The 18,481-nt window shown below is 46.7% G+C and overlaps 1 protein-coding gene across 1 annotated transcript in view; it reads right to left on the bottom strand.

Moving 5' to 3' along the window:
• The window catches only part of LOC149439394 (DNA (cytosine-5)-methyltransferase 3A-like), a 449,390-nt gene that overhangs the window by 199,327 nt on the left and 231,582 nt on the right, over window positions 1-18,481 (bottom strand). The window contains exon 4 of the mRNA XM_089659024.1: window positions 17,263-17,608. Coding sequence (XP_089515150.1) covers window positions 17,263-17,608 — 346 coding nt within the window. The remainder of the gene's footprint in view (window positions 1-17,262; window positions 17,609-18,481) is intronic.

The raw sequence follows: 18,481 nt of genomic DNA, 5'->3' as shown, positions 1-18,481 counted from the left end.
AACATGAACCAGAAGTCACCTCCCCGATCCTCCCCCTGTGATGGCGGGAAGGGGTTCTTCTCCTCACAATTTAAAAGTAGCATGGTTGTGTAGGGATACGCCCACACAGCAGCGCCATTCATTCACAGTGATCTGCGAATGAATGGACTACAACTACTGTCTGCCACAGCAGCACACAGCTTGTAGTTCTCAATGAACTGTGAGGGCACTGGTGAGCACTGTCGTAGTTCATTGATCTTCCTGCTCTTCAGTAACTGTCAGCCCACATGGGAGGTACAGGCAGACAGCTGTACTGAGATTCTTCAACAGCCTGAAATTGCACGCATGTTCTACTGATCATGGGAACAATGCTTTCCAGGCTGCTGAGGAAAAATAACAGATGCACATTTTTTTTATACAAAAATGTGCATTTTTTTATTTTTTACCAAAAGGTGAACTTAGCCTTTTTCTTTGCTTAAGTTGGTGGCAAGGTCTCTTTAAATGATGCAGAACCAAGTCCAACATATCTGCTTGCATGCGTTTTAAAATTGTCAGAAACTGTCAGACAACCTGTTGTCCTTCAAATAAGAGGAATCTCCAGAGGTATTTTCGTGTTGCTGTTTTTGCAGAATTAACAAATGTACCAGTCCAGTGAATCCAGCATGCATTGTCCTCTCCTAATGCAGATTACACTCTTCACTATTATCTTTTGTAGGCTACATTCACATTTGTGAATGTGCCCGACATCGATTACATGTGAGATCCCCTGCGGGAGTTCCTGGTGATTGCAGGAGACAGCCCCACTGAAAGCAATGGGAGGCTGCTGGCTCCTACCACTAATTTCAGCCACTCATAATTAATCACTCATGAAGCGATCACCTGAGTGATTAGACCTGGACTCAGACTGTCGTTTGAATCCCGACGCAGGAGGCAAGTCTCCAAGCTCCTCATTGTGATCTTGTAATAGAGACATTTTTCTAATGACAGGAGCCTGTAAAGAGGTCGTGTAAAGAGTATGTGCATTTATTGAATTTTTGTGTGTTATTTACCCGTAAAAGCCTCCCTTGTGTATCCATCCAATAGCCTCGAGACTGCTGCTGGGCACCACCATCTTGGATGTGATGTCAGCAGCCCCAGTACTTAATGGCGATCTATAGTATTAGCCTTCACCCCTCCCCTGGCAGCTTCATACACACACTGGCCACTTTATTAGGTGCACCTTGCTAGTCCTGGGTTGGACCCCCCTTTGCCTTCATTCTCCTGTTCTTAGGGCTCTGAGTGTCATGTCAGAGAGAGACAATCCACAAGCGAGCAGCTGCAGATGGCTTTCATATTATACACCCAGCATTCTGGGCAGGAACTGTTACAGAAACATACACTCACCGGCCACTTTATTAGGTCCACCTTGCTAGTCCCGCATTGGACCCCCCTTTACCTTCAGAACTGCCTTCATTCTTCATGGCGTGGATTCAACAAGGTGTTGGAAACATTCCTCAGAGATTTTGCTCCATATTGACATGATAGCATCACACAGTTGCTGCAAATTTGCTCTATTGGATGGAGATCTGGTGACTGTGGAGGCCATTGGAGTACAGTGAACTCATTGTCATGTTCAAGTAACCAGCTGGATATGATTTGAGCTTTGTGACATGGTGCATTATCCTGCTGGAAGGAGCCATCAGAAGATGGGGACACTGGAGTCATATAACATGGTGCATTGTCCTGCTGGAAGGAGCCATCAGAAGATGGGGACACTGGAGTCATATGACACGGTGCATTGTCCTGCTGGAAGGAGCCATCAGAAGATGTGGACACTGGAGTCATATGACACGGTACATTATCCTGCTGGAAGGAACCATCAGAAGATGGGGACACTGGAGTCATATGACACGGTGCATTATCCTGCTGGAAGGAGCCATCAGAAGATGGGGGCACTGGAGTCATATGACACGGTGCATTATCCTGCTGGAAGGAGCCATCAGAAGATGGGGACACTGGAGTCATATGACACGGTGCATTATCCTGCTGGAAGGAACCATCAGAAGATGGGGACACTGGAGTCATAAAGGGATGGACATGGTCAGCAACAATACTCAGGTAGGCCACGGCATTTAAACGATGCTCAACTGGTACTAAGGGGCCCAAAGTGTGCCAAGAAAATACCAACCATGACACCACCACCACCAGCCTGACCCATTGATACAAAGCAGGATGGATCCATGCTTTCATGTTGTTTACGCCAAATTCTGACACTACCATTTGAATTTTGCAGATTAAATCAAGACTCATCAGACCAGGCCACAATTTTCCAATCTTCTATTGTCCAGTTTTGGTGAGCCTCTGCGAATTGTAGCCTCCATTTCCTGTTCTTAGCTGACAAGAGTGGCACCCGATGTGGTCTTCTGCTGTTGTAGACCATCTGCTTCAAGGTTGGATGTGTTTTGCATTCAGAGATGGTATTCTGCATACCTTGGTTGTAACAAGTGACTATTTGAGATGGCTGTGTGTGAAAATCCCAGTAGATCAGCAGTTTTTGAAATGCTCACACCAGCCAGTCTGGCACCAACAACCATGCCACGTTCATAGTCACTTAAATCCCCTTTCTTACCAATTCTGATGCTCCGTTTGAACTTCAAGTTGTCTTCACCACGTCTAGATGCCTAAATGCATTGAGTTTCTGCCATGTGCTAATTTGTGTTAGCAAGCAATTCAACAGGTGCACATACTAAAATGTCCAGTAAGTGTAAAAGGTTTAGTAGGAAGGTGAAGGGACTGTCTGGATCCAGGGCTGATCATTTGCAGTCAATGGCTGCATGAGGGATTACATGAGAATCTGTGATCAGCTGCAAGAAGCGGCAGCCTCCCATTGCCTTTCATGGGGCTGCCACACACAGATTGCCGGGAACCCCCACTAATAACACGGTGCCAAATCTCACTCATGCACAGACGGAGATTCGTCTCCTGGGATATGTGACATATTTATTCCAGGAAGCTGCAGGAATTAGTTGGATATATCACCCTCACCTAGGCAAGGAATGAAGGAGCAGTACAACTCAATTAAAATAACTAAAAAAAAGTATTTTGGATTACTAAAAAATTAAAACCTGTCGTATTGTTAATAAGGTTGCTAAAAAATATGCTGGTAGGGTGCTGGACCCAGATCTGGAAAAAAACAAGTTCCAAATCCAGCCTTTGAAGATTGCTCCCCTTAAACTGGGGTGGCTCTTGGGGATTCCTGGAGCAGTCTGAAGTGATATATAAAAGGCTGAGAGCACCGCAAATCAAGAGTAAGTCTAGTAAAAGTTTATTATTAAAATAAGATCAGAAAATTTATCCAAGATGTTTCTGGGGCTCACAAATCCCCCTTCACCAGGCCTTGTATGCTGATGCTGGCGGAATAAATTACTGGACAAGTGATTGCAGGATATGAAGATTAGATTACATTAGAAAAGGGGGGGGGGGGCATGTGGGACAATACCTAATTTATGGTATAAAATCTGAAATTCAAATTGGGACTGAAACCTGGGCAGTGTAAGTCCTGAGTCATATTCTGGCCATACATTCGGCAATTTTATGGATGCAGTCAGCTGTTGGCCACAAAGGTTTCCTAGTTTCCAGCAACCAGAAAATGGAGTGAAAATCAAACAGACATCCTCAATGCCACTTTAAAAGGCATTTTCAATCAATTTTTTTTATTGGTTACTTGAAACGACCAAGACATTGAAAGTTGATTGAAAGAAATTAAATTGGCAAGTGTTCGGTCAGCAAAAAAAAAAAAAAAAAAACTCCTGACCTCCGCAAATCATACAACCTGTAAAGGGAAAAAAGTCTTCTCTTTGCTGATTCGGGAGTAAACCTTTTGGACCCATTTACAGTACTGAATTGTGATGTAGGAGTCCTGTGCTGCCACACTACCAACACTACAGCAGGTACCAGGGGCGGACTGACAACTCATGGGGCCCCGGGCAATAGGGGATCATGGGGCCCCTGTGCCTTTGCCCAAACTTAAAAAAGCCTATGAAAAAGTACCAGGGGCATCTCATGGGGCCCCCTACTGACCCCGGGCCCTCGGGCAGTGCCCGAGTTTCCAAATGGTCAGTCCGCCCCTGGCAGGTATTGTTTCTGATCTTTTGTAGGACATTGTGCAGCCCATTCAAATGACTGGCCACCCTTGAAGGCAATACAGTCAATGGGCTAGAAAAGTTGGTTCTGCAGGCTTATACTGCGGGTACCCTTTTTGGGCCACTTTAAAATATAAATACATTTGCTAATAGGTATTTAGAGATGCTTGCACAGACCTACAGCAGTTTTTGGAGCCAATATCAGGCAATTCCTTCCATGTAGTGTTAGAATTTTCCTCCAGCCCTCCGACTTAACATTAGCTCATCACCTAAGGCTGCCTTACTGGCCATTAGAAAGATGGGTGAGTTCAAACAAGCTTTGACACTGCCAAAATGTACCTGGCATTTGGCTATAGCAGGGGGCAATGATAGTTGGAGCAGATACAGTGTGCTTAGGCAAATCTGGATACTAGAACTTTAATACTGGCCAGCAGTTTTTTTTTTTTTTGTTTTTTTTTCGTAAAGTGGAACGATCACTCAAAAGGCTGGCATACGTGGGACGTGTGAATATATGTTCTGTGGTCTACCCAGCCAGAACAATAAAGGTGGGGGGAATATAGAGGTGAGGGGGTGGGGGTGAGTGAAGTTCCTCTTTAACGTTTTTCGAAAAGCTTGCAACTTTACCTTGAGTTGCCCAATAAAGGTTATGGCCGCATTCACACGGGCGTACTTAAACATACACCAATACGTAGGGCTGTGTTTGCCCACACAGGATGCACAGCGGTTCCGTTCATCCACATGCAGGCAGTACTTAAACCTATGTACATACTTAAACATACACCTATACGTAGGGCTGTGTTTGTCCACACAGGATGCACAGCGGTTCCGTTCATCCACATGCAGGCAGTACATATGTACATACTTAAACATACACCTATACGTAGGGCTGTGTGTGGTTTTTTTTTTTTCGTAAAGTGGAACGATCACTCAAAAGGCTGGCATTAGAACACAACATCAAGATTTCCTGACAAAGCAACTGCACCCTCCCAGACCACTTTTCCCCATCACACCACGAAAAGTAACTGTGATTTTTTTATAACTTTGTTTTAATTACCTTTTTGGGGGAATTTGACCCCAATTTCCTAGATTATGGCCTAAGCTAGAATGAAGTTTCCATTGCACATAGCCTCCTCAAATATCCATGTCATGCATCCCAGGAGGCCATGGGTATTCCACTGTGCATGCAACAGGGTGCGTCATTGGGGGGGCTTGCTGTCTTTTACTAAAACCTGTAACCCACACCTGATGACGCACAGCAGCGCATGTGTATAATCAGGAGACTGGCTGCAGGAACATGGAAGAAACAACAGGCCTCCTTGTAATATTATGGTGGAAGATGGTGGCACAGGACCCAGTACACAGCAGCAGCACAACAGATGTACACAGAATACTGCTGAATCGTGGGACGTGTGAATATATGTTCTGTGGTCTACCCAGCCAGAACAGTAAAGGTGGGGGGAATATAGAGGTGAGGGGGTGGGGGTGAGTGAAGTTCCTCTTTAATATTTTTCGAAAAGCTTGCAACTTTAACTTGAGTTGCTCAATAAAGATTATGGTCACATTCACACGGGCGTACTTAAACATACACCTATACGTAGGGCTGTGTTTGTCCACACAGGATGCACAGGGGTTCCGTTCATCCACATGCAGGCAGTACATATGTACATACTTAAACATACACCTATACGTAGGGCTGTGTTTGTCCACACAGGATGCACAGGGGTTCCGTTCATCCACATGCAGGCAGTACATATGTACATACTTAAACATACACCTATACGTAGGGCTGTGTTTGTCCACACAGGATGCACAGGGGTTCTTTTTTTTATTTTTATTTTTATTAATTTCATCTTACAAAAACCAACACAATTTACATCACTACAAATACATTTTACGATACGTATTTTCCCCATTTCCCTCCCATCAGAAACCCAACCCCTCCCCACCACCACCACATAACCCCCCATTTCTACTCCCATTTCCTTTTTCCTTTTCTTCCTGTTCTTCCAGTTCCTCTAATACTCCCTCTGACTTTTTTCTCTTCGTTTCTCTCCTCCTTCCTATCGTTTCCCTACATTTTAAAAGATTATTCTTTCTTCTCTTCATTCATGACTCCTACTAGTTCTACATATCTCTAAGATTTTAAACTCATTCCATATTTCCCATGTTTTTTTAAATTCCTCCATTTTATCTTTTTATCTATCTACAATATGGTATAGTTCCTCCATCCTATATATATAATCCACCCTGTTTATCCAGTCTTTTATTTTTGGTATCTCCTGGACCTGCCAGAATTTAGGTATCAATCATTTTGCTGCATTTATTAAATGGCATATCATCATATTCTTATATTGTTTCACTGAAAACTCGGTATTATGGAATAAACATACTCATGGATCCTTCAAAATTCTAATCCTTGCAATCTTCTGTATTTGGTGAATTATTTTCTCCCAATACTTCCGTATCTTGAGTCAGTCCCACCGTATAGGTGTCATTGTTCCCTTTATCCCACACCCCCTCTAACATAAAGGTGAATTCTCTACTTGTAGGATGCACATGGGTTCTGTTCATCCGCATTCAGGCAGTACCATTCATGTGTGCACGGACACAGCCACTCTTCCCAATCTGACATCCACATGGGTGCGGATGCGTGTCCCTAAATGCAGATAATGTGAGTTCGGAACGGAAAAGCCTGTGCATCCTGTTTTGCAAATATGGCCCTTCACTGCAACTTGATGTGAGCAGACATGAAATGTTTCTTCTGCAATAAACTTTACCTACCTGCCTGGTTACAGTGATCCCCCGGAATGTAAGCTGAGCTGTGCATGAAAAGCTCAGCTAATAGCAGCTGGGCCAATCTTGTGTGCTGGGATGACTAGCTCCTGCGTATGCGCAGGAGTGACGTCATCCTGTGTGGCCGGGCCAATCTTGTGTGCTGGGATGACTAGCTCCTGCGTATGCGCAGGAGTGACGTCATCCTGTGTGGCCGGGCCAATCTTGTGTGCTTGGATGACTAGCTCCTGCGTATGCGCAGGAGTGACGTCATCCTGTGTGGCCGGGCCAATCTTGTGTGCTTGGATGACTAGCTCCTGCGTATGCGCAGGAGTGACGTCATCCTGTGTGGCCGGGCCAATCTTGTGTGCTGGGATGACTAGCTCCTGCGTATGCGCAGGAGTGACGTCATCCTGTGTGGCCAGTCCAATCTTGTGTGCTGGGTTACAGTGATCCCCCGGAATGTAAGCTGAGCTGTGCATGAAAAGCTCAGCTAATAGCAGCCGGGCCAGGCCAATCTTGTGTGCTGGGATGACTAGCTCCTGCGTATGCGCAGGAGCGACGTCACCCTGTGTGGCCGGGCCAATCTTGTGTGCTGGGATGACTAGCTCCTGCGTATGCGCAGGAGTGAAGTTATCCTGCGTGGCCAGTCCAATCTTGTGTGCTGGGATGACTAGCGCCTGCGTATGCACAGGAGTGACGTCATCCTGTGTGGCCGGACCAATCTTGTGTGCTGGGATGACTAGCGCCTGCGTATGCACAGGAGTGACGTCATCCTGTGTGGCCGGACCAATCTTGTGTGCTGGGGTGACTAGCTCCTGCGCATGCGCAGGAGTGACGTCATCCTGTGTAACCGGGCAAATCTTGTGTGCTGGGATGACTAGCTCCTGCGTATGCGCAGGAGTGACGTCATCCTGTGTGGCCGGGCCAATCTTGTGTGCTGGGATGACTAGCTCCTGCGTATGCGCAGGAGTGACGTCATCCTGCGTGGCCAGTCCAATCTTGTGTGCTGGGATTACTAGCGCCATCGTATGTGCAGGAGTGACGTCATCCTGTGTGGCCGGGCCAATCTTGTGTGCTGGGATGACTATCTCATGCATCATCGTGTGCAGGCCAATGAAGAGACCCAAACAGCAGCAGACGAGCAGATGCCAGCGCTGGAGGGACCGTTGGAAAGGTGAGTAAAGCTGGGTACACACTATAAGAAATTCAGATGAAAAATTCTGTACAAGGAACGATCACTTGATTATCTGATTGTTAGTGTAGTGCTTTCAACAGCCGATTCCAACTCTTCTGATGAAAAAAAAAAGTGTACAGTAATTGTACAGGAATATTCAAATAGAAATAAAACATGTGCATGATCAGATGCAAAGAATGACCCAGAAGAAGGAGGCAACGAACATAGACATTGTACACAAGAAAGTTTGTTTTTTTTTCGTTCAAGAAATTTCGTAGTGTTAATTCCATTGCTGGTTACATCATGATACACACCTTCATGGAAAATCGAACAACCGTTCGTCCAATTTTCTCATAGTGTGTACCCCACTTAACTACTTTAATGCAGAACTAAACCCATTCATTTATCGGTTTTCCAAAACAGTTACATTCAAGGCATGTTGTGAATGCTAACTGTCACATTTACTTCTGCGCTCAACCAAACTGTCATGCCACTAAATTGCAGGTGTCCTACCTCATCACATGTGTAGCACCATAAGACCTGCAGATTAAACAGAAGCCAAGATGGCAGCTTCCTTGGCTGTAAAAGATAGGGGGGGGGGGGCTTTTTTTTTTCTTCATCCTGAAGGAGGAAAATTTCTCTAACCACTTCCCGTCTGGCTGTTGTATATAAATGGCCGGATGGTGTCAGTGCAGGGACGGGTGGCCGTTTATAAATGGCCTCCCCGCACCCTGCTGGTGCGCGCTCCCTGGGAGGGTGCAGCACTGCGATCCGGTGCCGGCACAGTGGAACAACGATCTTCGGACGGGACCTCTGTGTGAGGTCCCGATCATGTGATCACTGATTGGCCAATCAGTGATCACATGCACAGTAGTAAGCAAGATGTCCCTTGTGACATCATTGCTTACTACGTGTGAAATCTGTGAATGATCACAGAGGTCACATGGTACAGTACCATTCACAACAGCCTTGTACCATGTGACAAGCTGTGACCAATTACAGCTCACATAGTAGTTCTCAATGGCTGCAAAAATGCAGACAGAGAGAAGGAGAAATTATTGCTTTTACAGCCTTTATGGGTGTAAAAGCAATCAGTGTAAAAAAAAAAAAATCTTTATCACCCTCCACAAGTAGTACAGTGTCACCATGGTGACACTGTACTGCTAGGGTGACAGCATGTTAGAAAAAAAACAAAACATAAATAATATAAAAAAAAAAAAAGAAAAGAAAAATGTTTAAAAATTATAATTTTTGGTTATAAACTAATTTGGGTTATTTTTTTTTTACTAAAAATATAAAACGGAATACATTTTGGCCAAGATTTATGATGAAATACTATTTGCAAAATTGTCTAAGAAAAACACTTTTTTTAAAAAATGTTTGGACTTTTTCATTTACATAGCAAAAAAAATAAAAATCCCAGTGGTGAATGAATACCACCAAAATAAAGCTTTATCTGTCTAAAAAAATGCTAAAAAATTCATATGGGCACAGTGTTGCATGACCATTTGTCATTTGTCATTCAAAGTGTGATAGCGCTGAAAGCTGAAAATTGGCCTGGACAGGAAGGGGGTGAAAGTGTCCGGACTGGAAGTGGTTAAAGTGAACCAGCCGCAAACCTGGACACTAAAAACTGAGCATGTGGTCATCCATAAGGAATAGCATAGGGAGCCTTCAGTGAAAACCAAATACCAACGCAATCAGCAGAACCAGAGATCCCAGGAGCTGAAGCCAGAGAACATCTTGATTTTTTTCATGTTAAACTAAGCTCTTCCAGCATTCTCCATAATGTACAAAAAATGACAGATACAACAGAAAAAGTGAGAACAAATAATTATGGCCATTGCAGGTGGGTGGAGTTGGAAACACAGGGATGGGAAATTTTCCTTTCTTCCAAGAAATGTAAGAAGCATATGGAGGACCCTAACTTTATAAGGATATACAGTTGCAAGAAAAAGTATGTGAACCCCTTGGGATTACGTGGAGTTTTGCATGAATTGGGCATAAAATGTGCTCTGAACGTCATCTAAGTCACAACAATAGAAGAACACAGTCTGCTGAACATAATACTACACAAACATTAGATGTTGCCATGGTTTAATTGCACATAACATGTAAACATTCACAGTGCAGGGAGGAAAAAGTATGTGAGGCCCTAGCTTAATGACTTCTCCCAGAGCTAATTGGAGCCAGGAGTGAGCCAACCTTGACTCCAATCAGTGTGATGATATTGGATGTGTTGCTGACAGCTGTCCTGCCCTTAAAAAACACACACCTGTTTTGGGTTTACTGGTTTCAAGAAGCACTGTCTGATGTGAACCATGCCTCGCAGAAAAGAGCTCTCAGAAGACCTACGATCAAGAATTGTTGACTTGCATGAAGCTGGAAAGGGTTACAAAAGTATCTCCAAAAGCTTTGATGTTCATGTGTCCACGGTAAGACAGACTGTCTACAAATGGAGAAAGTTTAGCACTGTTGCTACTCTCCCTAGGCGTGGTCGTCCTGTAAAAATGACTGCATGAGCACAGCGCAGAATGCTGTATGAGGTAAAGAAGAATCCCAGAGTGTCAGCTAAAGACCTACAGAAATCTCTGGCACATGCTAACATTTTTGTTGACACATCTACATTAAGGAAAACATTAAAGAAGAATGGAGTACATGGGAGGACACCACGGAGGAAGCCATTGCTGTCCAAAAAGAATATTGCAGCACGTTTGAAGTTTGCAAAAGAGCACCTGGATGTTCCACAGCACTACTGGCAAAATATACTGTGGACAGATGAAACCAAGATTGAGTTGTTTGGGAAGAACACACAACACTATGTGTGGAGAAAAAAAGGCCCAGCACACCAACATCAAAACCTCATCCCCACTGTAAAACATGGCGGAGGGAGCATCATGGTTTGGGGCTGCTTTGCTGCCTCAGGGCCTGGACGGATTGTTGTCATTGATGGGAAAATGAATTCCAGAGTTTATCAAGACATTTTGCAGGAAAACGTACAACCATCTGTCCGCCAACTGAAGCTCCGCAGAGGATGGGTGATGCAACAGGACAATGACCCAAAGCATACAAGTAATTCAACAAAACAATGGCTGCAACAGCACAGAATACACCTTCTGGAGTGGCCCAGTCAGAGTCCTGACCTCAACCCCATTGAAATGCTGTGGCATGACCTTAAGAGAGCGATTCACACCAGACATCCCAAGAATATTGCTACACTGAAACAGTTTTGTGAAGAGGAGTGGTCCAAAATGACTCCAGATCGTTGTGCAGGTCTGATCTGCAACTACAGGAAACGTTTGGTTGAGGTTATTGCTGCCAAAGGAGGCTCAACCAGTTATTAAGTCCAAAGGTTCACATACTTATTCCTCCCTGCACTGTGAATGTTTACATGTTATGTGCAATTAAACCATGGCAACATCTAATGTTTGTGTAGTATTATGTTCAGCAGACTGTGTTCTTCTATTGTTGTGACTTAGATGATGTTCAGAGCACATTTTATGCCCAATTCATGCAAAACTCCACGTAATCCCAAGGGGTTCACATACTTTTTCTTGCAACTGTACTTCATAAAAGAACTATAGTGGCTGCCATAGAAGACTGATTCTACTTCTGAAAAGCAAGTTGCTTGATTGTCGTGCTGATACTCAAAAAGGATCCAACAAGGATGTGGATCAGAAAATAAACTATAGAGCCAAAAGTTAGTGAACATCTAACCATTATACTTATATAAGCTCGTTGGACATTCCCAAATCCATGGGTATTAATATGGAATCTGCCCTCTACCTTTTCCTCTTTGCTGCCAAAACAGCCCTACTCTACTGAATAGGCATTCCACAAGATTTTCAAGTATGTCTGGGGGAATTTGTAAGGAAATATGTTTTATTAACTGGCATCCATTTTGTATAATGCTTCCGTTTCTAGATGTGTGAACAGTTAGTTTCGGTTTTGTAACTTCTCTCTCGTTTTCTTAGACTAGTTTCATTTCTGTAAACAGAACTACCTTATACGGTATCCCTCAACTATTTGCAGTTTCTGTTCTTCACGTAACTATATTGATAAGAATGGAATGTGTCATTGGTCATCCTAAGATTAATCAACGCCTACAGCAGCGGTTCTCAACCTGGGGGTCGCGACCCCTTTGGGGGTCGAACGACGCTTCCACAGGGGTCGCCTAAGACCATCGGAAAACACATATTTCCGATGGTCTTAGGAACCGAGACACCGCTCCTCGCCGCCGCCGCCGCCACCGCCGTCTCCAGCTGTGGGCGGGATGACATGCCGCCCCTGTCATCTGGACACACCTCGAGATCAATCCTCGCCTGTGATTGGCCGCCGGCACTGTAGCTCAGGAGAGGCACACAGGCGGCCAATCACCGGCAAAGAGGTGGAGCTTGGAGAGGAGGAGCCGAGCGGCACCGCGAAGATCGAGCGAGTGAAGAGGAGGAGAGCGGCCGGAGAAGGAAGACATCTGACAGGTAAGTGTTGGTACCATGGGAGAGGGAGGGAGCGAGCGAGCCCAGGCTGGAGCAGGGGTCTGCAAGGTAAGTATCATTGGTGTCAGTGGGAATAGTGCCCCATCATTGGTGTCACTAATACCAATGATGGGGCACTATTCCTCCCACTGACACCAACGATGGGACACTATTCCTCCCACTGATACCAATGATGGGGCACTATTCCTCCCACTGATACCAATGATGGGGCACTATTCCTCCCACTGATACCAATGATGGGGCACTATTCCTCCCACTGATACCAATGATGGGGCACTATTCCTCCCACTGATACCAATGATGGGGCACTATTCCTCCCACTGACACCAATGATGGGGCACTATTCCTCCCACTGATACCAATGATGGGGCACTATTCCTCCCACTGATACCAATGATGAGACACTATTCCTCCCACTGATATCAATGATGGGACACTATTCCTCCCACTGATACCAATGATGGGGCACTATTCCTCCCACTGATACCAATGATGGGGCACTATTCCTCCCACTGATACCAATGATGGGGCACTATTCCTCCCACTGATACCAATGATGGGGCACTATTCCTCCCACTGATACCAATGATGGGGCACTATTCCTCCCACTGATACCAATGATGGGACACTATTCCTCCCACTGATACCAATGATGGGGCACTATTCCTCCCACTGATACCAATGATGGGACACTATTCCTCCCACTGACACCAATGATGGGGCACTATTCCTCCCACTGACACCAACGATGGGACACTATTCCTCCCACTGACACCAATGATGGGGCACTATTCCTCCCCCTGATATCAATGATGGGACACTATTCCTCCCACTGATACCAATGATGGGGCACTATTCCTCCCACTGATACCAATGATGGGACACTATTCCTCCCCCCATTGACACCAACGATGGGTCACAATTCCTCCCCCCACTGACACCAAGGATGGGGCAGTATTCCTCCCCCCACTGACACCAAGGATGGGGCACTATTCCTCCCCCCACTGACACCAAGGATGAGGCACTATTCCTCCCCCCACTGACACCAAGGATGAGGCACTATTCCTCCCCCCACTGACAATAAGGATGGGGCACTATTCCTCCCCCCACTGACACCAAGGATGGGGCACTATTCCTCCCCCCACTGACACCAAGGATGGGGCACTATTCCTCCCCCCACTGACACCAAGGATGGGGCAGTATTCCTCCCCCCACTGACACCAAGGATGGGGCACTATTCCTCCTCCCACTTATACCAATGATGGGGCACTATTCCTCCCACTGACACCAATGATGGGGCACTATTCCTCCCACTGATACCAATGATGGGACACTATTCCCCCACTGATACCAATGATGGGGCACTATTCCTCCACTGATACCAATGATGGGGCACTATTCCCCCCACTGATACCAATGATGGGACACTATTCCTCCCACTGATACCAATGATGGGGCACTATTCCTCCCACTGACACCAATGATGGGGCACTATTCCTCCCACTGATACCAATGATGGGACACTATTCCCCCCCACTGATACCAATGATGGGGCACTATTCCTCCCACTGACACCAATGATGGGGCACTATTCCTCCCACTGACACCAATGATGGGACACTATTCCTCCCACTGATACCAATGATGGGGCACTATTCCTCCACTGATACCAATGATGGGACACTATTCCTCCCACTGATACCAATGATGGGACACTATTCCTCCCACTGATACCAATGATGGGACACTATTCCTCCCACTGACACCAATGATGGGACACTATTCCTCACACTGACACCAATGATGGGGCACTATTCCTCCCACTGACACCAATGATGGGGCACTATTCCTCCCACTGACACCAATGACGAGGCACTATTCCTCCCACTGACACCAATGACGGGGCACTATTCCTCCCACTGATACCAATGATGGGGCACTATTCCTCCCACTGACACCAATGACGGGGCACTATTCCTCCCACTGATACCAATGACGGGGCACTATTCCTCCCACTGACACCAATGACGGGGCACTATTCCTCCCACTGACACCAATGACGGGGCACTATTCCTCCCACTGACACCAATGACGGGGCACTATTCCTCCCACTGACACCAATGACGGGGCACTATTCCTCCCACTGACACCAATGAAGGGGGCACTATTCCTCCCACTGACACCAATGAAGGGGGCACTATTCCTCCCACTGACACCAATGACGGGGCACTATTCCTCCCACTGATACCAATGACGGGGCACTATTCCTCCCACTGACACCAATGACGGGGCACTATTCCTCCCACTGACACCAATGACGGGGCACTATTCCTCCCACTGACACCAATGACGGGGCACTATTCCTCCCACTGACACCAATGACGGGGCACTATTCCTCCCACTGACACCAATGAAGGGGGCACTATTCCTCCCACTGACACCAATGAAGGGGGCACTATTCCTCCCACTGACACCAATGACGGGGCACTATTCCTCCCACTGATACCAATGACGGGGCACTATTCCTCCCACTGACACCAATGACGTGGCACTATTCCTCCTACTGCAAAATTACAGTTATGAAGTAGCAACGAAAATAATTTTATGGTTGGGGGTCACCACAACATGAGGAACTGTATTAAGGGGTCGCGGCGTTAGAAAGGTTGAGAACCACTGGCCTACAGAGTTCTGGATAACCGTTCCTGTTTTGCATTAAACTTTCAGAAATTTAGCCTGCACACTTCGTTGTCTGGAGCTTTATTTCTCCCAGGCCTGAGGGTGAAAATAACGAGGACAGGGGCTACAGACATTGGCTGATTCCTATCAGTATTTGTGCCCATTCAGCTAACAGAGCTCTGCAGGATACTCCACACGGACATGTCAGGGTGCCACACCAAACTATAGGTTTGGTTTATAGGTAATGTTGATCCAGGGAATAGCTGATTGCCTCTTGAGGGATCAGGAAGGAATTTTTTCCCAGCAGGAGCAAATTGGATCATGCTTTGCTGGGGGTTTTTCGCCTTCCTCTGGATCAACTGTGGGTATAGGATTATAACTTTTTTATTTATTTTATGGTTGAACTAGATGGACTTTTGTCTTTTTTCAGCCAGACTAACTATGTAACTATGTATCAGGGGCGGACTGACAACTCATGGGGTCCCTGGGCAATAGGGGATCATGGGGCCCCTGTGTCTGTTAGGGATCCGGGTATGACCAGAAATGTGTGGACTGACACAGGGAAGTAGCAGGCTTCAGAAACACAGGCGTAGTCAGGCTGGAGAGGTGGAATGGTCAGGCAGGCCGTTAGGTACTGTCAGGCACTGCCCGGTGAGATCTCTAGTGACCCACAGAACAGGATTCCCCAGGGTGCGGAGTCTAAGCCCCAGTCTGCCTTTTCACCAGAGCCCCTGATGGTGGGGATGGACTTGGCGCAGGACTGAGACCAGGTCGTGGCTCCTGAGTGCACCCAACTGTGGTAGAGGGGTCCGCCGAGGGTATGTAGCAACGGAAAGCCTGATGTGAATGGGCTGGCAGGTTTGGACAGTAGTGACTGGATCCGTGCGGGATGGATGGATCGTCTGGGTAGCGTCAGGCGTAGTCAGGCAGGCCAGGTCAGCAACGTGCGGGCAGTAAGGTACCGGAGGAGCAGGCAGAGAACAGTCAGGGTCACAAGCTGGGTTCAGTAACTCACGGGCAGCACGGTACAGAGGATCAGGCAGAAGGATGGTCAGGCAAGCCAGGGGTTCAACAGGAGACGGTCAGCAGAGGTCAGGATCAAAGCAGGGTCAGCAACTAGGCAGGAACACGGGATACCAGGTACAGGGGCTCATGGGAAATATACACCAAGGCCCTGATCACAGGCCTGGTCATTCCTTAAATACACCTCCTGCAATCAGCGCCAGGTGTTGTCTGACTGCAGGAGTGAGCTTCTGGCTGCTGAGAGCACCCGCTGGTCAGCCCTGGTACTGCAGCCCACGCGGCAGGTGAGTCCCACCACCAGTGCTGAGTCCATTCCTGACAGTGTCCTTGCCCAAACTCAAAAAAGCCTATGAAAAAAGGTACCAGGGGCATCTCATGGGACCCCCTACTGACCCTGGGCCCTCGGGCAGTGCCAGAGTTTCCAAATGGTCAGTCCGCCCCTGCTATGTATGCAAACTCATCAAACCACGTCTTTATGGAGCTGGCTTTTAAGCACATGCTGGAACAGTAAAGCGATATCCCCAAACTGCTCCAACAAGATTGAAAGTGCCCAATTATCTAAAATGCCTTTGCACATGGTAGTTCTCCTTACTGGAAATACCTGAACTCAGTCATTTGGAGTTCTGTCCACATACTTTAAAGTGAAAGTTCAGACTAAAGCCATCTTACCTTAAGCTGATGCTGGGGGCCATTCATGTTACTGGACCAGAGGACCCTTTGGAATAGGTAAGTAGGCTTTCCTCTACAGGCAAGTTAGTATAGGACTTAGAATGGGAGAAGATTTAAGATTTGATGGGTGTAACCTGGGCTTCCACTATCAGACACATAGATAGGTGTGACAGTCAGCTGTTCTCAAACATATACTTTTTCCAAACAGTGATGAGAAGCTACCAAAGCCACAGCCAGGCAACCATCACATTCAGAACCAGGTAAGCAATGCCAGGCACAGTATACCCCAAGGATGTGTTATAGTGATAACGGTGGAACACACAATAGACAAGTCACTGGTGACACCTACTTTTCTCTATGTTGTCCGACAAGCTCCGGCGGCCCCTCTTTTTAGGGGCAGACAGCATGAGCACATCATCGTCCACGTCCTGAGGGTCCGACCCATCACTTAGGTTACAGCGTCCATTCTCTAGCACGGTGTCCCCTTCTAAATCTTCCTCCTCGTACTCACACTTCTTCCTCTCGTGCAGACTTTGCTCTGGGCTCCCCCTCTGCAGAGTCGGTGTCTCAGGCTTCAGCTGGGCGTTGACTGACTCCACTTCTCCATTGTGCCCGAGGCCCACGTGGCTGGTGGTTGAGGACATGTGGCACTTAGGGACTGAGGTGACGTCTTTGGATGCATTGACACTTTCCACCTGTAGGAGATAGCACAGACAGTGACCTAACGTCAACATAGAAGGCTAATTTATAAAAAGTCAAAACAGACCATTTGCCATCTTTGTCTTTTTTCCTGGTTCCAATAGATCTTATTGACAATGTAAAAGGTTACAAACATAACTAGTGTATATGCGGTATGAACATGCCTGAGGGCCCAGGGTCAGTAGGGGGCCCCATGAGATGCTCCTGATACCTTTCATAGGCTTTTTTGGGTGTGGTTTGAGCGTTGGCAAGGACACAGGGGCCCCATGATTTCTTATTGCCCCATGAATTGTCAGTCCGCCCCCTGGTTCCACTCCCCCCCCCTTTCCCATCTGCAACATTTGGAATATATTTTTTTTTTGTAGGGGGGGAACACGTACCTGGTTTTGACAGGTACCCGCTCTCAATTCTGATCGGATCTCTACGGCAGATCCACCAAATGTTCGAAACCCCTCCACCTCCCATCTGCATCATTTGGAATATATATTTTTTTTGAGGGGGGGGAACAGGTACCTGGTTTTGACAGGTACCTGCTCTCAATTCTGATTGGATCTCTACGGCGGATCCACCCTTCCCTTCCCGCAACCTTCTGGGACATGTCACAGGTCCCAGAAGGCTATGGGACCATTCACAATGCGCAGCATGGCTCGTGCATGCATAGGGGGAAGCCGGCTGTAAAGTTGTAAGAAGTCATAGCCGGCTGCCCACAGTTAACATGCTGGACCCGAGGACTGGTGAAGAACCAGCCTGAGTGAGGATGGCACTGGATTCCTGGAAAGGTGAGTATTTATTAAAAACCAGCAGGTCAGGTTCAGGTGCAGATTACAGGCTATTGACTTCTATGGGAACCATTTCAAAACGCATATGTG

Source organism: Staurois parvus, unplaced genomic scaffold, assembly GCF_062004578.1.
Source record: "Staurois parvus isolate SC_StPar_1 unplaced genomic scaffold, SC_StPar_1.0 ptg001130l, whole genome shotgun sequence".
Classification (NCBI taxonomy): Eukaryota; Metazoa; Chordata; class Amphibia; order Anura; family Ranidae; genus Staurois; species Staurois parvus.
The sequence above is the reverse complement of the archived record's forward strand: the minus strand, read 5'-3'. Positions and strand labels throughout refer to the sequence as shown.